The following is an 18,992-nucleotide window of genomic DNA, read 5'->3' as shown; positions in this document are numbered from 1 at the left end:
CATCGTTCCAATTCACTCTATTCCTTGCACACCTTTCACCCTCCTGCATGTTCTTTTTATACTATTCGCTGTTTCTCGCATTAGAGAGGTAGTATTAAGAATAGATGACTTAGCCTACGAGGGAAAATCCTCACTTGCCCCCTTCTCTGTTCCTTCTTTTGGAAAAGTAAAAACTTGAGGGGAGAATTTCCCTAGCCTAAGCCATGTACCCATTTCATTCACCAAACCCTAGAGGTGATGAATGCTGGTTGACTGTGCACTGACAGCTGCAGCTAGGATTTAAACCTATGTGCATGGCCCTGGGTGGCCCATGAATGCCTCATGGTCAAGAACCCTAACCACTATACCATGTAGGTCCATAAAACATGCATGTGCATGGCAAAAGTGTTTAGAGGAAATCCTGATGAATGTGTAAAACAGTTCTATGTAAATACAAGATCAAGATGTAATAATCACGGCAGCAGAAGGTAACATTATTGTTCGCCAAGCAAGACATGTAGTGAGCATTATGCAGCAGCCTGAACTAATGTCAAAATCTCTTAATAGGTAGGTATTCCCTCCCTCTGCTTCTGATATGTAGACCCTTTTTGTTAATCTCTCTTAACTCATCCTCTCCATATGCCTAAACAATCTCAGCCCTCTTACTTAGACTATTCTCTCTATAACACTTCTCTTTAATAAGGTCATTTCTTACTAAAGCAATCTGCTTCACACTACATTTTGTCCTGGAAGTTTTCATTTCTAGCACATTCACTCTCTTTCCATACATTCATTTAAGGCCCATACTTCACAACCAAGCAACACTACTGGGACTACTTTAACTTTAATTCCTCTTTTCTCATATGGACAAAGATCATAAGACAGCTTAGGTACATTGGGAAGTTGAAGGCTATGCAGCTGTCCACCTCTGAGAAGAGATGGGAGAGAGGTGACTTGGTAACTGTTCCTAAATCAACTGGATGACAATGACAGTAACCAGTTCTTTACAAGGTCCAGTACCAGATTTACCAGAGGCCATGATCAGAAGCCGAGAAAGAGGATGGTTAAAGTAGGATGAAGGTAAACACTGGATTATTGTACGGGTGATGGATAGTTGGAATGGTTTAAGCAATGAGCCCGTGAATGCTAGCAACTTACAAAGACTTACAAGTATTCCACAAGAGATGAGATCCTATGATGTACACATAAGTAATTACACATGCCTTGACATGTGCAGGACCTTAACCTCCTCTTTCACTATGTGGCTTCAGTCAACTCTCATTGTTCCTGTGCTGTCATGTCTATTCTCAGGTAACCAAAGTACTCTGGGTCTAATACATTTAAAACTCAAACTCAAATCATCCTGTTTAAAACCCCTTATTTTTATTCACATCAACTTCAAATTTTTTTCACACTCTCCCAAACTGTCACTAGCCTCTAGCCACAACAGAGTTGTGTTAAATGTAAACAACAAACATCTTTACCTTCCAGCCCTCCCCCTCCCTCTTCACATACACAAACATTGTCCACTCATGAGAGAAGAGTTCCAGGAAGTGATCCTTGTTTCTTTCGTGATTTTGGAGGGTCTACAGCTCATGAAGCCTACCATACACAAGTAAGAAGGGAAATAGAATATAAAGGGGCCCCTGTGTGATATACACATTAGATATTCAGTTCAAGTGTGACAAATTTTTTGGGTTTAATGGGCTTGTGAGTGGAAGCTTCTCAGGCTCAAATTGAATGCAGAAATGATGCCAACTTCACTGAGTAAATTTTTAATGAACCCAGTTTTTTAGAAAGTAAGTGGCCAACATTGGAAGGTGAACAAATGTATCTAAGTTACTGCATAAAGGTGTAGGAACAGCGATTTATATGATACTGAAATAAAATATTAACCTAGTCACATCATGTGACATGCATACAGGATCAAATGGCTTGCTTTTTTAGTACAGTAAAAACCCTTTCAAAACATTTTCTGCAAAACTATGTGACGAATTGATATGTTTTCCAAAATTCATGGAAAAACTATGATTCATTTGTTGCCCAAAGGTGAATCTTTAGGAAAACTCTAGTACAGATTACTCGTTTATGCTGAGAGAAACAGTGATTACTAACCTGTATATACTGTGGTCGCTGTACAATCTGTGACTGTGTCATGCCCTGTCCAATGTAACCACCAGGTTGTTGCTGGCGTAGTCCCATCATCGTTGGATTAGTCTGATAGCCTGGTTGGTAGCCCTGACTCATAATACTTGTTGCAGGGCCTCCAGGACCTGTAGGGACACTAGCTCCACCTGGACCCTGGCTCATCATTTGTCCACTTCCCATGGGACCCTGTTGGTATGTTCCATACTGGGCCATGCCTCCTTGGCCAGGTCCGGCTGGCCCACCTGGAGGACCTCCTGGACCACCTGTACCTATGGCTGAGTACATCTGACTTCCCTGGCCTGGCATCCCCTGGGGCATAGGACCACCTTGCATAGCCCCACCACTACCATACATAGGCCCTTGTTGAGGACCTGGAATACCGCCTCGCAATCCAGATCTGCAAGGAGGCAAAAGAATTTTGAAAAAGTTTCAAAATATTATATGAGACACACCAAATGTTTGATAGAAGGCAATAAACTGTGGAGAGGGACAGCTTAGGTAAATGCAGCATCCTAGATTTAGGAACATTGGAGTGATTCCAGAACCATCTTATACCTAACACAGTCAATCATAAAATTCTATCAATGAGTTCCATACACACAGCCACACCCATATAACAAAGGTGTCATGGTCCTGCAAAATCTGTCATTGTATGAAACATCATTAACAGAGCACCTGAAAACCCATCACTGGCAAATTACTTTTGAGGTCGCTTTCAACACTGCATATAATGTTGGTTAAAGTAATAGTTGTGAAAAAATACCCATCTAAAGAAGTGCAAATTTTAATAATCTTCACAGTGCTCTTGATAGGCAAACCTGGGATGATAGAGTCAATTAAAATGACACACATTTAGCTTGGAAAAGCTTCACAAAAAAGTTCAAAGCAGCAGAGAGAATATAAGTACAAATGCATAGAAGACAATGTATTTTTTACATACAACTAAGCTGGTGGATCAGTAAACTAAAAAAGTGCGTGTTGTCTAAGAAAGTAGTTTATAAAAACTCAGAAAATCCAACACCCAACACGAAAGAGTACTTTAAGTAAATCTGCAAAGAGAAAGTAAGGGAGTTATATGACAAAGTAAACACCATTATGAAGCATATATTGCTGAAAATAGCAAAAGATGCTTTAAGGAGTTTACAGTTATGTTAGAAACAAAAGTCATTACCTAGTCAATCGGTGAAATAATTATGGAAAACAGTGACTTGTTCAAGACAATGAGGCCATGGCAAATATATTAAATGACTTTTTTGCATCTTTATTTATGACTGAAGACACAAACCATGTCTGAAATCCAGTCTCACTGATAAGAGTAGGAAATGTTCCTCAAGAAACTGACAAAAGCTGAGGAAATATTTTCAGAAATAAACAGAATGAAAGTAAATAAAATGGTATGCCCTGATAAGTTGTATCCAAGAACAATGAAAGAGGCAAAAACTGAGAGAGTAAAGCCCTTAAGTGCCCTTTTTAATAAGTCACCTGCTACAGGAAAAGTTTGATAAATGGAAGTGTGCCAATGTAACATCAATATCCAGAAAAATGGTATGAAGTCACTGCCCGGAAATTATTGTCCTATTAGCTCAACGTCTGTTACTGGAAAACTGATGGAGAACATCATTTGAGATAAAATTGTAAACTATCTTGAGGACCAGCACTTAATAAATGATTCTCAGCATGGTTTTCAATAAAAATCTATTTGACAAATCTGCTTGACTTTTTTAATGATATAATCAACATGTACGACAAAAGTAAAAGTAAAGCAGCTGATGTTATCTTTCTAGACTTTCAAAAAGCTTTCTATAAGGTTCTGCATCAAAAATTACTAGCAAAAATTATGTTACAGGGTACTGATGAGGTTGTACCTTAGTGGATAAGAAATTAGTTGAATGGCTGTTATCATAGTAATGATTAATTGTCAAGCCTCACAATGGTTTGATGTAACAAGTGGAGTGCAACAAGGCTCAGTCGTGAAGCCAGTTCCCTTTCTCATATATATTAATGATATTGATCATAGGCTGCATTGCAAGGTATCAAAATTTGCTGCTGATACAAAGCTAGGTAATAAATTACAAATGGACTTGAACATCTATGCCTTCAAACTAACACAGAAACACTGAAGAACTGACCTCATAAGTGGCAAATGAATTTTAATAAGTGCAAAGTTTTCCATACTGGCAGAAAAAATGAAAGGGTAAGCTACTGTATGAATTCTGTTGAAGTGTACATGGTAAATGAGAAAAAAGACTAAGGTGTAATAATCGCTGGTGACCTAAAACCTAGTAAGCAGTGCACAGAAGTATTGAAAAGAGCAAACATAATTCTTGGTTCCATAGATAAAGCCTTTGAATTTAAGTCCAGGGAAAACATCCTCACTTTTACAATTCACTCTTATGTCCACATCTTGAACACTGTGTTTAGTTTTAGTCACCCCATTTAAAAAAAGACAGAGACAGAATGGATCTAATACAATTATTCAAAATAATCAAAGGCTCTGATAATCTTGATCTATCAAATTAACTAAGACTTGATTCATCAGATTTACTCATAGTAATCAATACAAACTTGTGGGCAAACAATTTACCACGAATGAAGCAAGGTACTTTTCCTTCAACTGGCTTGTTAACACATGGAACGATTTGCCAAGTAGAGTTGTTGAAAGCAGGACCATAGTTATGTTTGAGAATAATCTTGATACGTATTTTGCTTCAAGTCCACAACTTTCATTACTTGTACCTCCATAATCAAAATGACAATTTGAGTTATCTGTGTTCCTTCTAACTTTTACCACACTATGCTGCCAGTTTCCAATATCTTCCACTATCACAAACAGCATCAAAAAGACACAATTGTCTGTTGCTGTTTGAATTCATTTGTATTCCCTTTGTATAATGAGTTATGTTCCTGAGCACAAATTTTCCATATCTAACCATTAAGTAGAGAATATACTTGCTACACCTTAGCCCAAGAACTGCCTTTCACAGACTTGCATTTATTAATTTAAATACCAATGAATACATACAAGAAAATGTGGTGATGGAGCTTGAAGTGGTGAAGGAGGGGGATGGGCTGGAGCATTTATGTACATAAAAGTACTTTCTACAAGATTTTGCCAAAATGGCCAGACTAGTTCATAGCACTTACCACCAAGCTTGTTTTAAGAATAATACTGTTCCTCTTTGTTGCTACCTGCATGACATACTTATCTATTCTATGTTCATCTGAGACAGACTTCAAACCACATGCCAATTTTTTTTAAATGTTTTTGTAGCTGTTACATGCATGTTTCTTGTTTCTCCTGCAATAGGCATCGAAGATTCCTGATTGGACTCGCATATATTTTTGTCTGATTCATCTTTGGTATATACCAAGGTATCTTTGTACAATCAGTAACTTTATATCCTCCTTGGTGAAAGGCTTTCAAGTTCAATACATTTTTCTTTGTACTTTCACTGTATTTTTTTTTTTGCCGCTGTCTCCCGCGTTTGCGAGGTAGCGCAAGGAAACAGACGAAAGAAATGGCCAAACCCACCCCCATACACATGTATATACATACACATCCACACACGCAAATATACATACCTACACAGCTTTCCATGGTTTACCCCAGACACTTCACATGCCCTGATTCAATCCACTGACAGCACGTCAACCCCGGTATACCACATCGATCCAATTCACTCTATTCCTTGCCCTCCTTTCACCCTCCTGCATGTTCAGGCCCCGATCACTCAAAATCTTTTTCACTCCATCTTTCCACCTCCAATTTGGTCTCCCTCTTCTCCTCGTTCCCTCCACCTCCGACACATATATCCTCTTGGTCAATCTTTCCTCACTCATTCTCTCCATGTGCCCAAACCATTTCAAAATACCCTCTTCTGCTCTCTCAACTACGCTCTTTTTATTTCCAAACATCTCTCTTACCCTTACCTTACTTACTCGATCAAACCACCTCACACCAAACATTGTCCTCAAACATGTCATTTCCAGCACATCCACCCTCCTGCGCACAACTCTATCCATAGCCCACGCCTCGCAACCATACAACATTGTTGGAACCACTATTCCTTCAAACATACCCATATTTGCTTTCCGAGATAATGTTCTCGACTTCCACACATTCTTCAAGGCTCCCAGGATTTTCGCCCCCTCCCCCACCCTATGATCCACTTCCGCTTCCATGGTTCCATCCGCTGCCAGATCCACTCCCAGATATCTAAAACACTTTACTTCCTCCAGTTTTTCTCCATTCAAACTTAACTCCCAATTGACTTGACCCTCAACCCTACTGTACCTAATAACCTTGCTCTTATTCACATTTACTCTTAACTTTCTTCTTTCACACACTTTACCAAACTCAGTCACAGCTTCTGCAGTTTCTCACATGAATCAGCCACCAGCGCTGTATCATCAGCGAACAACAACTGACTCACTTCCCAAGCTCTCTCATCCACAACAGACTTCATACTTGCCCCTCTTTCCAAAACTCTTGCATTCACCTCCCTAACAACCCCATCCATAAACAAATTAAACAACCATGGAGACATCACACACCCCTGCCGCAAACCTACATTCACTGAGAACCAATCACTTTCCTCTCTTCCTACACGTACACATGCCTTACATCCTCGATAAAAACTTTTCACTGCTTCTAACAACTTGCCTCCCACACCATATATTCTTAATACCTTCCACAGAGCATCTCTATCAACTCTATCATATGCCTTCTCCAGATCCATAAATGCTACATACAAATCCATTTGCTTTTCTAAGTATTTCTCACATACATTCTTCAAAGCAAACACCTGATCCACACATCCTCTACCACTTCTGAAACCACACTGTTCTTCCCCAATCTGATGCTCTGTACATGCCTTCACCCTCTCAATCAATACCCTCCCATATAATTTACCAGGAATACTCAACAAACTTATACCTCTGAAATTTGAGCACTCACTCTTATCCCCTTTGCTTTTGTACAATGGCACTATGCACGCATTCCGCCAATCCTCAGGCACCTCACCATGAGTCATACATACATTAAATAACCTTACCAACCAGTCAATAATACAGTCACCCCCTTTTTTAATGAATTCCACTGCAATACCATCCAAACCTGTTGCCTTGCCGGCTTTCATCTTCCGCAAAGCTTTTACTACCTCTTCTCTGTTTACCAAATCATTTTCCCTAACCCTCTCACTTTGCACACCACCTCGACCAAAACACTCTATATCTGCCACTCTATCATCAAACACATTCAACAAACCTTCAAAATACTCACTCCATCTCCTTCTCACATCACCACTACTTGCTATCACCTCCCCATTCGCACCCTTCACTGAAGTTCCCATTTGCTCCCTTGTCTTACGCACTTTATTTACCTCCTTCCAGAACATCTTTTTATTCTCCCTAAAATTTAATGATACTCTCTCACCCCAACTCTCATTTGCCCTCTTTTTCACCTCTTGCACCTTTCTCTTGACCTCCTGTCTCTTTCTTTTATACATCTCCCACTCAATTTCATTTTTTCCCTGGAAAATTCATCCAAATGTCTCTCTCTTCTCTTTCACTAATAATCTTACTTCTTCATCCCACCACTTACTACCCTTTCTAATCAACCCACCTCCCACTCTTCTCATGCCACAAGCATCTTTTGCGCAATCCATCACTGATTCCCTAAATACATCCCATTCCTCCCCCACTCCCCTTACTTCCATTGTTCTCACCTTTTTCCATTCTGTACTCAGTCTCTCCTGGTACTTCACCTTAGCCTCCACTAGATAATGATCAGACATCCCTCCAGTTGCACCTCTCAGCACATTAACATCCAAAAGTCTCTCTTTCGCGCGCCTGTCAATTAACACGTAATCCAATAATGCTCTCTGGCCATCTCTCCTACTTACATATGTATACTTATGTATATGTTGCTTTTTAAACCAGGTATTCCCAATCACCAGTCCTTTTTCAGCACATAAATCTACAAGCTCTTCACCATTTCCATTTACAACACTGAACACCCCATGTATACCAATTATTCCCTCAACTGCCACATTACTCACCTTTGCATTGAAATCACCCATCACTATAACCCGGTCTCGTGCATCAAAACCACTAACACACTCATTCAGCTGCTCCCAAAACACTTGCCTCTCATGATCTTTCTTCTCATGCCCAGGTGCATATGCACCAATAATCACCCATCTCTCTCCATCAACTTTCAGTTTTACCCATATTAATCGAGAATTTACTTTCTTACATTCTATCACATACTCCCACAACTCCTGTTTCAGGAGTACTGCTACTCCTTCCCTTGCTCTTGTCCTCTCACTAACCCCTGACTTTATTCCCAAGACATTCCCAAACCACTCTTACCCTTCACCCTTGAGCTTCGTTTCACTCAGAGCCAAAACATCCAGGTTCCTTTCCTCAAACATACTACCTATCTCTCCTTTTTTCACATCTTTGTTACATCCACACACATTTAGACACCCCAGTCTGAGCCTTCGAGGAGGATGAGCACTCCCCGCGTGACTCCTTCTTCTGTTTCCCATTTTAGAAAGTTAAAAAATACAAGGAGGGGAGGATTTCTGGCCCCCCGCTCCCGTCCCCTCTAGTCGCCTTCTACGACACGCGAGGAATGCGTGGGAAGTATTCTTTCACCCCTATCCCCAGGGATAATGTATATAATCATTATTATCATTATACTTCATCGCTATCTCCCATGTTAGCGAGGTAGCGCAAGGAAACAGATGAAAGAATGGCCCAACCAACCCACATACACATGCACATACATCATGTCCACACACGCACATATACATACCTAAACATTTCAACATACATAAATACATACAGACATATACATATATATACATGTACATAATTTATACTTGCTACCTTCATTCATTCCCGTCTCCACCCCACCACGCGTGAAATGACAACCCCCTCCCCCCATGCGTGCAAGGCAGTTCTAGGAAAAGACAATAAAGGCCACATTCATTCACACTCAGTCTCTAGCTGTCATGTATAATGCACCAAAACCACAGCTTCCTTTCCTCATCCAGGCCCCATTAAATTTTCCATGGTTTACCCCAGACGCTTCACATGCCCTGGTTCAATCCACTGACTGCACGTCGACCCTGGTATACCACATCATTCCAATTCACTCTATTCCTTGCACGCCTTTCACCCTCCTGCATGTTCAAACCCCAATTGCTCAAAATCTTCTTTACCCTGTCCTTCCACCTCCAATTTGGTCTCCCACTTCTCCTCGTTCCCTCCACCCTGACACATATATCTTCTTTCTCAATTTTTCCTCACTCATTCTCTCCATGTGACCAAACCATTTCAAAACACCCTCTTCTGCTCTGTCAACCACATTCTTTTTATTACCACACATCTCTCTTACCTTTTCATTACTTAATCGATCAAACCACCTCACACCACATATTGTCCTCAAAAATCTCATTTCCAACACATCCACCCTCCTCCACACAATTCTATCTATAGCCCATGACTCGCAAACATATAATATTGTTGGAACTGCTATTCCTTCAAACATACCCATTTTTGCTTCCCAAGATAATGTTCTCGCCTTCCACACATTTTTCAACGCTCCCAGAATTTTCGCCCCCACCCTGTGACTCACTTCCACTTCCATGGTTCTATCCACTGCCAAATCCACTCCCAGATATCTGAAACACTTCACTTCCTCCAGTTTTTTCTCCATTCAAACTTACCTCCCAACTGACTTGTCCCTCAACCCTACTGTACCTAATAACCTCGCTCTTACTCACGTTTATTCTCAGTTTTCTTCTTTCACACTCTTTACCAAACTCAGTCACCAGCTTTTGCAGTTTCTCACCCGAATCAGCCACCAGCGCTGTATCATCAGAGAACAACAACTGACTCACTTCCCAAGCCCTCTCATCCACAACAGACTGCATATTTACCCCTCTCTCCAAAACTCTTGCATTCACCTCCCTAACAACCCCATCCATAAACAAATTAAACAACCATGGAGACATCATGTACCCCTTCCGCAACCTGACATTCACTGAGAACCAATTACTTTCCTCTCTTCCTACTCGTACACATGCCTTACATCCTTGATAAAAATTTTTCACTGCTTCTAGCAGCTTGCCTCCCGTACCGTACATTCTTAATACTTTCCACAGAGCATCTCTATCAACTCTATCATATGCCTTCTCTAGCTCCATAAAAGCTTTATGCAAATCCATTTGCTTTTCTAAGTATTTCTCACATGCATTCTTCAAAGCAAACACCTGATCCACACATCCTTAACCACTTCTCAAACCACACTGCTCTTCCCCAATCTGATGCTCTGTACATGCTTTCACCCACTCAATCAATACCTTCCCATATACTTTCCTAGGAATACTCAACAAACTCATACCTCTGTAATTTGAGCACTCACCTTTATCCCCTTTGCCTTTGTACAATAGCACTATACATGCATTCCACCAATCCTCAGGCACCTCACCATGATTCATATTTATTTTATATTTATTATACTTTGTCGCTGTCTCCCGCGTTTGCGAGGTAGCGCAAGGAAACAGACGAAAGAAATGGCCCAACCCCCCCCATACACATGTATATACATACATCCACACACGCAAATATACATACCTACACAGCTTTCCATGGTTTACCCCAGACGCTTCACATGCCTTGATTCAATTCACTGACAGCACGTCAACCCCAGTATACCACATCGCTCCAATTCACTCTATTCCTTGCCCTCCTTTCACCCTCCTGCATGTTCAGGCCCCGATCACACAAAATCTTTTTCACTCCATCTTTCCACCTCCAATTTGGTCTCCCACTTCTCCTCGTTCCCTCCACCTCCGACACATATATCCTCTTGGTCAATCTTTCCTCACTCATTCTCTCCATGTGCCCAAACCACTTCAAAACACCCTCTTCTGCTCTCTCAACCACGCTCTTTTTATTTCCACACATCTCTCTTACCCTTACGTTACTCACTCGATCAAACCACCTCACACCACACATTGTCCTCAAACATCTCATTTCCAGCACATCCATCCTCCTGCGCACAACTCTATCCATAGCCCACGCCTCGCAACCATACAACATTGTTGGAACCACTATTCCTTCAAACATACCCATTTTTGCTTTCCGAGATAATGTTCTCGACTTCCACACATTCTTCAAGGCCCCCAGAATTTTCGCCCCCTCCCCCACCCTATGGTCCACTTCCGCTTCCATGGTTCCATCCGCTGCCAGATCCACTCCCAGATATCTAAAACACTTCACTTCCTCCAGTTTTTCTCCATTCAAACTCACCTCCCAATTGACTTGACCATGATTCATACATACATTAAATATCCTTACCAACCAGTCAACAACACAGTCCCCCCCTTTTTAATAAATTCCACTGCAATACCATCCAAACCCGCTGCCTTTCCGGCTTTCATCTTCTGCAAAGCTTATACTACCTCTTCTCTGTCTACCAAATCATTCTCCCTAACTCTCTCACTTCGCACACCACCCTGACCAAAACACCCTATATCTAACACTCTATCAATCTAACACATTCAACAAATCTTCAAAATGCAGTGAAAAGCTTTTATAGAGGATGTAAGGCATGTGTATGTGTAGGAAGAGAGGAAAGTGATTGGTTCTCAGTGAATGTAGGTTTGCGGCAGGAGTGTGTGATGTCTCCATGGTTGTTTAATTTGTTTATGGATGGGGTTGTTAGGGAGGTGAATGCAAGAGTTTTGGAAAGAGGGGCAAGTATGCTGTCTGTGGTGGATGAGAGAGCTTGGGAAGTGAGTCAGTTGTTGTTTGCTGATGATACAGTGCTGGTGGCTGATTCATGTGAGAAACTGCAGAAGCTGGTGACTGAGTTTGGCAAAGTGTGTGAAAGAAGAAAGTTGAGAGTAAATGTGAATAAGAGCAAGGTTATTAGGTACAGTAGGGTGGAGGGTCAAGTCAATTGGGAGGTAAGTTTGAATGGAGAAAAACTGGAGGAAGTGAAGGGTTTTAGATATCTGGGAGTGGATTTGGCAGCGGATGGAACCATGGAAGTGGATGTAAATCATAGGGTGGGGGAGGGGGCGAAAATTCTGGGAGCCTTGAAGAATGTGTGGAAGTCGAGAACGTTATCTCCGAAAGCAAAAATGGGTATGTTTGAAGGAATAGTGGTTCCAACAACGTTGTATGGTTGCGAGGCGTGGGCTATGGATAGAGTTGTGCGCACGAGGGTGGATGTGCTGGAAATGAGATGTTTGAGGACAATATATGGTGTGAGGTGGTTCGATCGAGTAAGTAATAATAGGGTAAGAGAGATGTGTGGTAATAAAAAGAGTGTGGTTGACAGTGCAGAAGAGGGTGTTTTGAAATGGTTTGGGCACATGGAGAGAATGAGTGAGGAAAGATTGACCTAGAGGATATATGTGTCAGAGGTGGAGGGAACGAGGAGAAGTGGGAGACCAAATTGGAGGTGGAAAGATGGAGTGAAAAAGATTTTGAGTGATCGGGGCCTGAGCATGCAGGAGGGTAAAAGTCGTACAAGGAATAGAGTGAATTGGAACGATGTGATATACCGGGGTCGACGTGCTGTCAATGGATTGAACCAGGGCATGTGAAGCATCTGGGGTAAACCATGGAAAGTTCTGTGGGGCATGGATGTGGAAAGGGAGCTGTGGTTTCGGTGCATTATTACATGACAGCTAGAGACTGAGTGTGAATGAATGGGGCCTTTGTTGTCTTTTCCTAGGACTACCTCGCACACATGAGGGGGGAGGGGGTTGTTATTCCATGTGTGGCGAGGTGGCGATGGGAATGAATAAAGGCAGACGGTATGAATTATGTACATGTGTATATATGTATATGTCTGTGTGTATATATATGTATACATTGAGATGTATAGGTATATATACTTGCGTGTGTTGGACGTGTACGTATATACATGTGTATGTGGGTGGGTTGGGCCATTCTTTCAACCGTTTCCTTGCACTACCTTGCGAACGCGGGAGACAGCAACAAAGCAAAATAAAATATAATAATAGATACATAGATACATGGGTTTTCAGAAAAGAAGAGAGAATGTTGGGGTGAAGAGAGTGGTGAGAGTAGGTGAGCTCGAGAAGGAGACTTGTGTGAGGAAGTACCAGGAGAGACTGAGTACAGAATGGAAAAAGGTGAGAACAAAGGAGGTAAGGGGAGTGGGTGAGGAATGGGACATATTTAGGGAAGCAGTGATGGCTTGCGCAAAAGATGCTTGTGGCATGAGAAGTGTGGGAGGTGGGTTGATTAGAAAGTGTAGTGAGTGGTGGGATGAAGAAGTAAGATTATTAGTGAAAGAGAAGAGAGATGCATTTGGACGATTTTTGCGGGGAAAAAATGCAAATGACTGGGAGATGTATAAAAGAAAGAGACAGGAGGCCATGAGAAAGGTGCAAGAGATGAAAAAGAGGGCAAATGAGAGTTGGGGTTAGAGAGTATCATTAAATTTTAGGGAGAATAAAAAGATGTTTTGGAAAGAGGTAAATAAAGTGTGTAAGACAAGGGAGCAAATGGGAACTTCAGCGAAGGGGGCAAATGGGGAGGTGATAATAAATAGTGGTGATGTGAGAAGGAGATGAGTGAGTATTTTGAGGGTTTGTTGAATGTGTTTGATGATAGAGTGGCAGATGTAGGGTGTTTTGGTCGAGGTGATGTGCAAAGTGAGAAGGTTAGGGAAAATGATTTGGTAAACAGAGAAGAGGTAGTAAAAGCTTAGCAGAAGATGAAAGCTGGCAAGGCAGCAGGTTTGGATGGTATTGCAGTGGAATCTATTAAAAAAGGGGGAGACTGTATTGTTGACTGGTTGGTAAGTTTATTTATGTATGTATGATTCATGGTGAGGTGCCTGAGGATTGGCGGAATGCGTGCATAGTGCCATTGTACAAAGGCAAAGGGGATAAGAGTGAGTGCTCAAATTACAGAGGTATAAGTTTGTTAAGTATTCCTGGTAAATTATATGGGAGGGTATTGATTGAGAGGGTGAAGGCATGTACAGAGCATCAGATTGGGGAAGAGCAGTGTGGTTTCAGAAGTGGTAGAGGATGTGTGGATCAGGCGTTTGCTTTGAAGAATGTATGTGAGAAATACTTAGAAGAGCAAATGGAGTTGTATGTAGCATTTATGGATCTGGAGAAGGCATATGATAGAGTTGATAGAGATGCTTTGTGGAAGGTACTAAGAATATATGGTGTGGGAGGCAAGATGTTAGAAGCAGTGAAAAGCTTTTATAGAGGATGTAAGGCATGTGTATGTGTAGGAAGAGAGGAAAGTTATTGGTTCTCAGTGAATGTAGGTTTGTGGCAGGGGTGTGTGATGTCTCAATGGTTGTTTAATTTGTTTATGGATGGGGTTGTTAGGGAGGTGAATGCATGAGTTTTGGAAAGAGGGGCAAGTATGAAGTCTGTTGGGGATGAGAGGGCTTGGGAAGTGAGTCAGTTGTTGTTCGCTGATGATACAGCGCTGGTGGCTGATTCATGTGAGAAACTGCAGAAGCTGGTGACTGAGTTTGGTAAAGTGTGTGAAAGAAGAAAGTTAAGAGTAAATGTGAATAAGAGCAAGGTTATTAGGTACAGTTGGGTTGAGGGTCAAGTCAATTGGGAGGTAAGTTTGAATGGAGAAAAACTGGAGAAGTAAAGTGTTTTAGATATCTGGGAGTGGATCTGGCAGCAGATGGAACCATGGAAGCAGAAGTGAATCATAGGGTGGGGGAGGGGGCGAAAATCCTGGGAGCCTTGAAGAATGTGTGGAAGTCGAGAACATTATCTCGGAAAGCAAAAATGGATATGTTTGAAGGAATAGTGGTTCCAACAATGATGTTTGGTTGCGAGGCGTGGGCTATGGATAGAGTTGTGTGCAGGTGGGTGGATGTGCTGGAAATGAGATGTTTGAGGACAATATGTGGTGTGAGGTGGTTTGATCGAGTAAGTAATGTAAGGGTAAGAGAGATGTGTGGAAATAAAAAGAGCGTGGTTGAGAGAGCAGAAGTGGGTGTTTTGAAATGGTCTGTGCACATGGAGAGAATGAGTGAGGAAAGATTGACCAAGAGGATATATGTGTTGGAGGTGGAGGGAACGAGGAGAAGTGGGAGACCAAATTGGAGGTGGAAAGATGGAGTGAAAAAGATTTTGAGTGATCAGGGCCTGAACATGCAGGAGGGTGAAAGGCGGGCAAGGAATAGAGTGAATTGGATCGATGTGGTATACCGGGGTCGACATGCTGTCAATGGATTGAATTAGGGCATGTGAAGCATCTGGGGTAAACCATGGAAAGTTGTGTGGGGCCTGGATGTGGAAAGGGAGCTGTGATTTTCGGGCATTATTACATGACAGCTAGAGACTGACTGTGAACGAATGGGGCCTTTGTTGTCTTTTCCTAGCGCTACCTCGCACACATGAGGGGGGAGGGGGATGTTATTCCATGTGTGGCGAGGTGGCAATGGGAATGAATAAAGGCTAAAGGCAGACAGTGTGAATTGTGTGCATGTGTATATATGTATGTGTCTGTGTGTGTATATATATGTGTACATTGAGATGTATGGGTATGTATATTTGCGTGTGTGGACGTGTATGTATATACATGTGTATGGGGGTGGGTTGGGCCATTTCTTTCGTCTGTTTCCTTGCGTTACCTCGCAAATGCGGGAGACAGCGACAAAGCAATATAAATAATAAATACATAGATTATAATACATCCTTCTCTTTCTTTTAAGCTATATAGTAATATTGTTTTAGCTTTTCATGGTAGTTCATATGTTCCATCCCCCTCAGTTCTTACTATGAATTTCTGAATTCTCTCAAAGTGCTTATTTGTCATTGCTTTGTTGATGACCATACAGCACAGCAGAATTACATTTTGCTTCTTTTATATACAATGAACATTTTTATCAACTGTTTTCTCTTTTGTAGTGATAATTCTCAAAAAAAATACTACTCTTTACTTGGCTCAACTGTGCTATGTTCTCATTATGTTCTCCCAATTCTAGTCTCTTACTTTTGATAATATTAAAATCTTTTACATTTTAATTCTAGTCTCTTTCTTATGATATCAAAATCTTTTACATTTGTTTAATTTCCTATTGCCTTCTCTGCTGGGCCTTTACATTGTGGCAATGATGCCTTTTTACTTGTTTCAAAACATATTTGCCCAAATTTATCCTCATTACACTCCATCTGGTTCACTTCTATCCATATGTATATTGTGTCTGAAGCCTTTTTGCTTCTTCATTTGATTAACTTCTACTACAATCATTTTGCTTATTCTGGTGAGGGTTACTAGGAATAAAAGGAAGAGGCACTAGGGTTGTCTATGTCACCCTTTGATATACCTGATTCAGCAAATGTTGCAACTGGATGTATAGGAAGAGAAGTTAGTTCTCAAGCCTTAGTTTCTCTTTATAAAATTCCTTTTAGCTATGTAAGAGATCTGTGAGCCCTCTACAGTAAACAAGGGCATTTTCAGATATGAGATCCATTTCTTTAATGAGGGACTTAGCATGTTCCATTTGACTGAACACAGTGGCAACTGGAAGAGGATGTTTCTGCCCATTCCTCTAACGGATTTTCTGCCTACAAAAGCAAAAGTTCTTCAGGGTTAGGTCCTCATATGTGAGTTCAGAAACTGAGCCACATCATGTAATTTCTTCAGAGCCACCATTCTTGGCAAGAGTCAAAGCTGTCTGCTGGATCTGGGAATCATTTCTGCCTGCCCTAAAGCTGGGAAACCATGCACATACTGTTCACTGTCATGGGTGTGAACTTCTTCCACAGCAAAGTGATAATGTGTACAACATTCAAATCAATTATTCTACCATCCCCTGATTAAAGGCTTACCCTCCCTATCTGGATGACTGAGGAATTAACAAATGTCTTCCTAAGGTGATATGCTTTGAAGGTGGCAATCACATTCTGATCCTTGAGCTAAAGCATGGAAATGGTGTTTTTAGGGAGGTACTTCACCCTAACACTTGTATTATCTCAGTCAAGTCTTCATGATTGTATTGCAGTGGAATTTATTAAAAAAGGGGGTGACTGTATTGTTGACTGGTTGGTAAGGTTATTTAATGTATGTATGACTCATGGTGAGGTGCCTGAGGATTGGCAGAATGCGTGCATAGTGCCATTGTACAAAGGCAAAGGGGATAAGAGTGAGTGCTCAAATTACAGAGGTATAAGTTTGTTCAGTATTCCTGGTAAATTATATGGGAGGGTATTGATTGAGAGGGTGAAGGCATGTACAGAGCATCAGATTGGGGAAGAGCAGTGTGGTTTCAGAAGTGGTAGAGGATGTGTGGATCAGGTGTTTGCTTTGAAGAATGTATGTGAGAAATACTTAGAAAAGCAAATGGATTTGCATGTAGCATTTATGGATCTGGAGAAGGCATATGATAGAGTTGATAGAGATGCTCTGTGGAAGGTATTAAGAATATATGGTGTGGGAGGAAAGTTGTTAGAAGCAGTGAAAAGTTTTTATCGAGGATGTAAGGCATGTGTACGTGTAGGAAGAGAGGAAAGTGATTGGTTCTCAGTGAATGTAGGTTTGCGGCAGGGGTGTGTGATGTCTCCATGGTTGTTTAATTTGTTTATGGATGGGGTTGTTAGGGAGGTAAATGCAAGAGTTTTGGAAAGAGGGGCAAGTATGAAGTCTGTTGGGGATGAGAGAGCTTGGGAAGTGAGTCAGTTGTTGTTCGCTGATGATACAGCGCTGGTGGCTGATTCATGTGAGAAACTGCAGAAGCTGGTGACTGAGTTTGGTAAAGTGTGTGGAAGAAGAAAGTTAAGAGTAAATGTGAATAAGAGCAAGGTTATTAGGTACAGTAGGGTTGAGGGTCAAGTCAATTGGGAGGTGAGTTTGAATGGAGAAAAACTGGAGGAAGTGAAGTGTTTTAGATATCTGGGAGTGGATCTGGCAGCGGATGGAACCATGGAAGCGGAAGTGGATCATAGGGTGGGGGAGGGGGCAAAAATTCTGGGGGCCTTGAAGAATGTGTGGAAGTCGAGAACATTATCTCGGAAAGCAAAAATGGGTATGTTTGAAGGAATAGTGGTTCCAACAATGTTGTATGGTTGCGAGGCGTGGGCTATGGATAGAGTTGTGCGCAGGAGGATGGATGTGCTGGAAATGAGATGTTTGAGGACAATGTGTGGTGTGAGGTGGTTTGATCCAGTGAGTAACGTAAGGGTAAGAGAGATGTGTGGAAATAAAAAGAGCGTGGTTGAGAGAGCAGAAGAGGGTGTTTTGAAGTGGTTTGGGCACATGGAGAGAATGAGTGAGGAAAGATTGACCAAGAGGATATATGTGTCGGAGGTGGAGGGAACGAGGAGAAGAGGGAGACCAAATTGGAGGTGGAAAGATGGAGTGAAAAAGATTTTGTGTGATCGGGGCCTGAACATGCAGGAGGGTGAAAGGAGGGCAAGGAATAGAGTGAATTGGAGCGATGTGGTATACCGGGGTTGACGTGCTGTCAGTGGATTGAATCAAGGCATGTGAAGCGTCTGGGGTAAACCATGGAAAGCTGTGTAGGTATGTATATTTGCGTGTGTGGACGTATGTATATACATGTGTATGGGGGGGGGTTGGGCCATTTCTTTCGTCTGTTTCCTTGCGCTACCTCGCAAACGCGGGAGACAGCGACAAAGTATTAAAAAAAAAAAAAAAAAAAAAAGTCTTCATGATGATCTGGTGCATTATCAAAAACAAGCAATACTTAAATGACTAAAGTTTTACTGGCAGTTGCACTCTAAAGCTAAAGAGGAAGAGCCAGTAAGAATATGGAAAATACTTTGAGGGACCCAAGCCTTCTGGTTAGGTTGTCAACTCAG

General features: G+C 41.6%; 1 protein-coding gene across 1 annotated transcript in view; it reads right to left on the bottom strand.

Annotated features, from left to right (window-relative positions):
- Nucleotides 1–18,992, bottom strand: part of LOC139760033 (uncharacterized) — a 163,238-nt gene that overhangs the window by 15,300 nt on the left and 128,946 nt on the right. Inside the window, exon 10 of the mRNA XM_071682776.1 lies at nt 2,095–2,524. Coding sequence (XP_071538877.1) covers nt 2,095–2,524 — 430 coding nt within the window. The remainder of the gene's footprint in view (nt 1–2,094; nt 2,525–18,992) is intronic.

This window comes from Panulirus ornatus, chromosome 3, assembly GCF_036320965.1.
Source record: "Panulirus ornatus isolate Po-2019 chromosome 3, ASM3632096v1, whole genome shotgun sequence".
In the NCBI taxonomy this organism is placed as follows: Eukaryota; Metazoa; Arthropoda; class Malacostraca; order Decapoda; family Palinuridae; genus Panulirus; species Panulirus ornatus.
The sequence above is the reverse complement of the archived record's forward strand: the minus strand, read 5'-3'. Positions and strand labels throughout refer to the sequence as shown.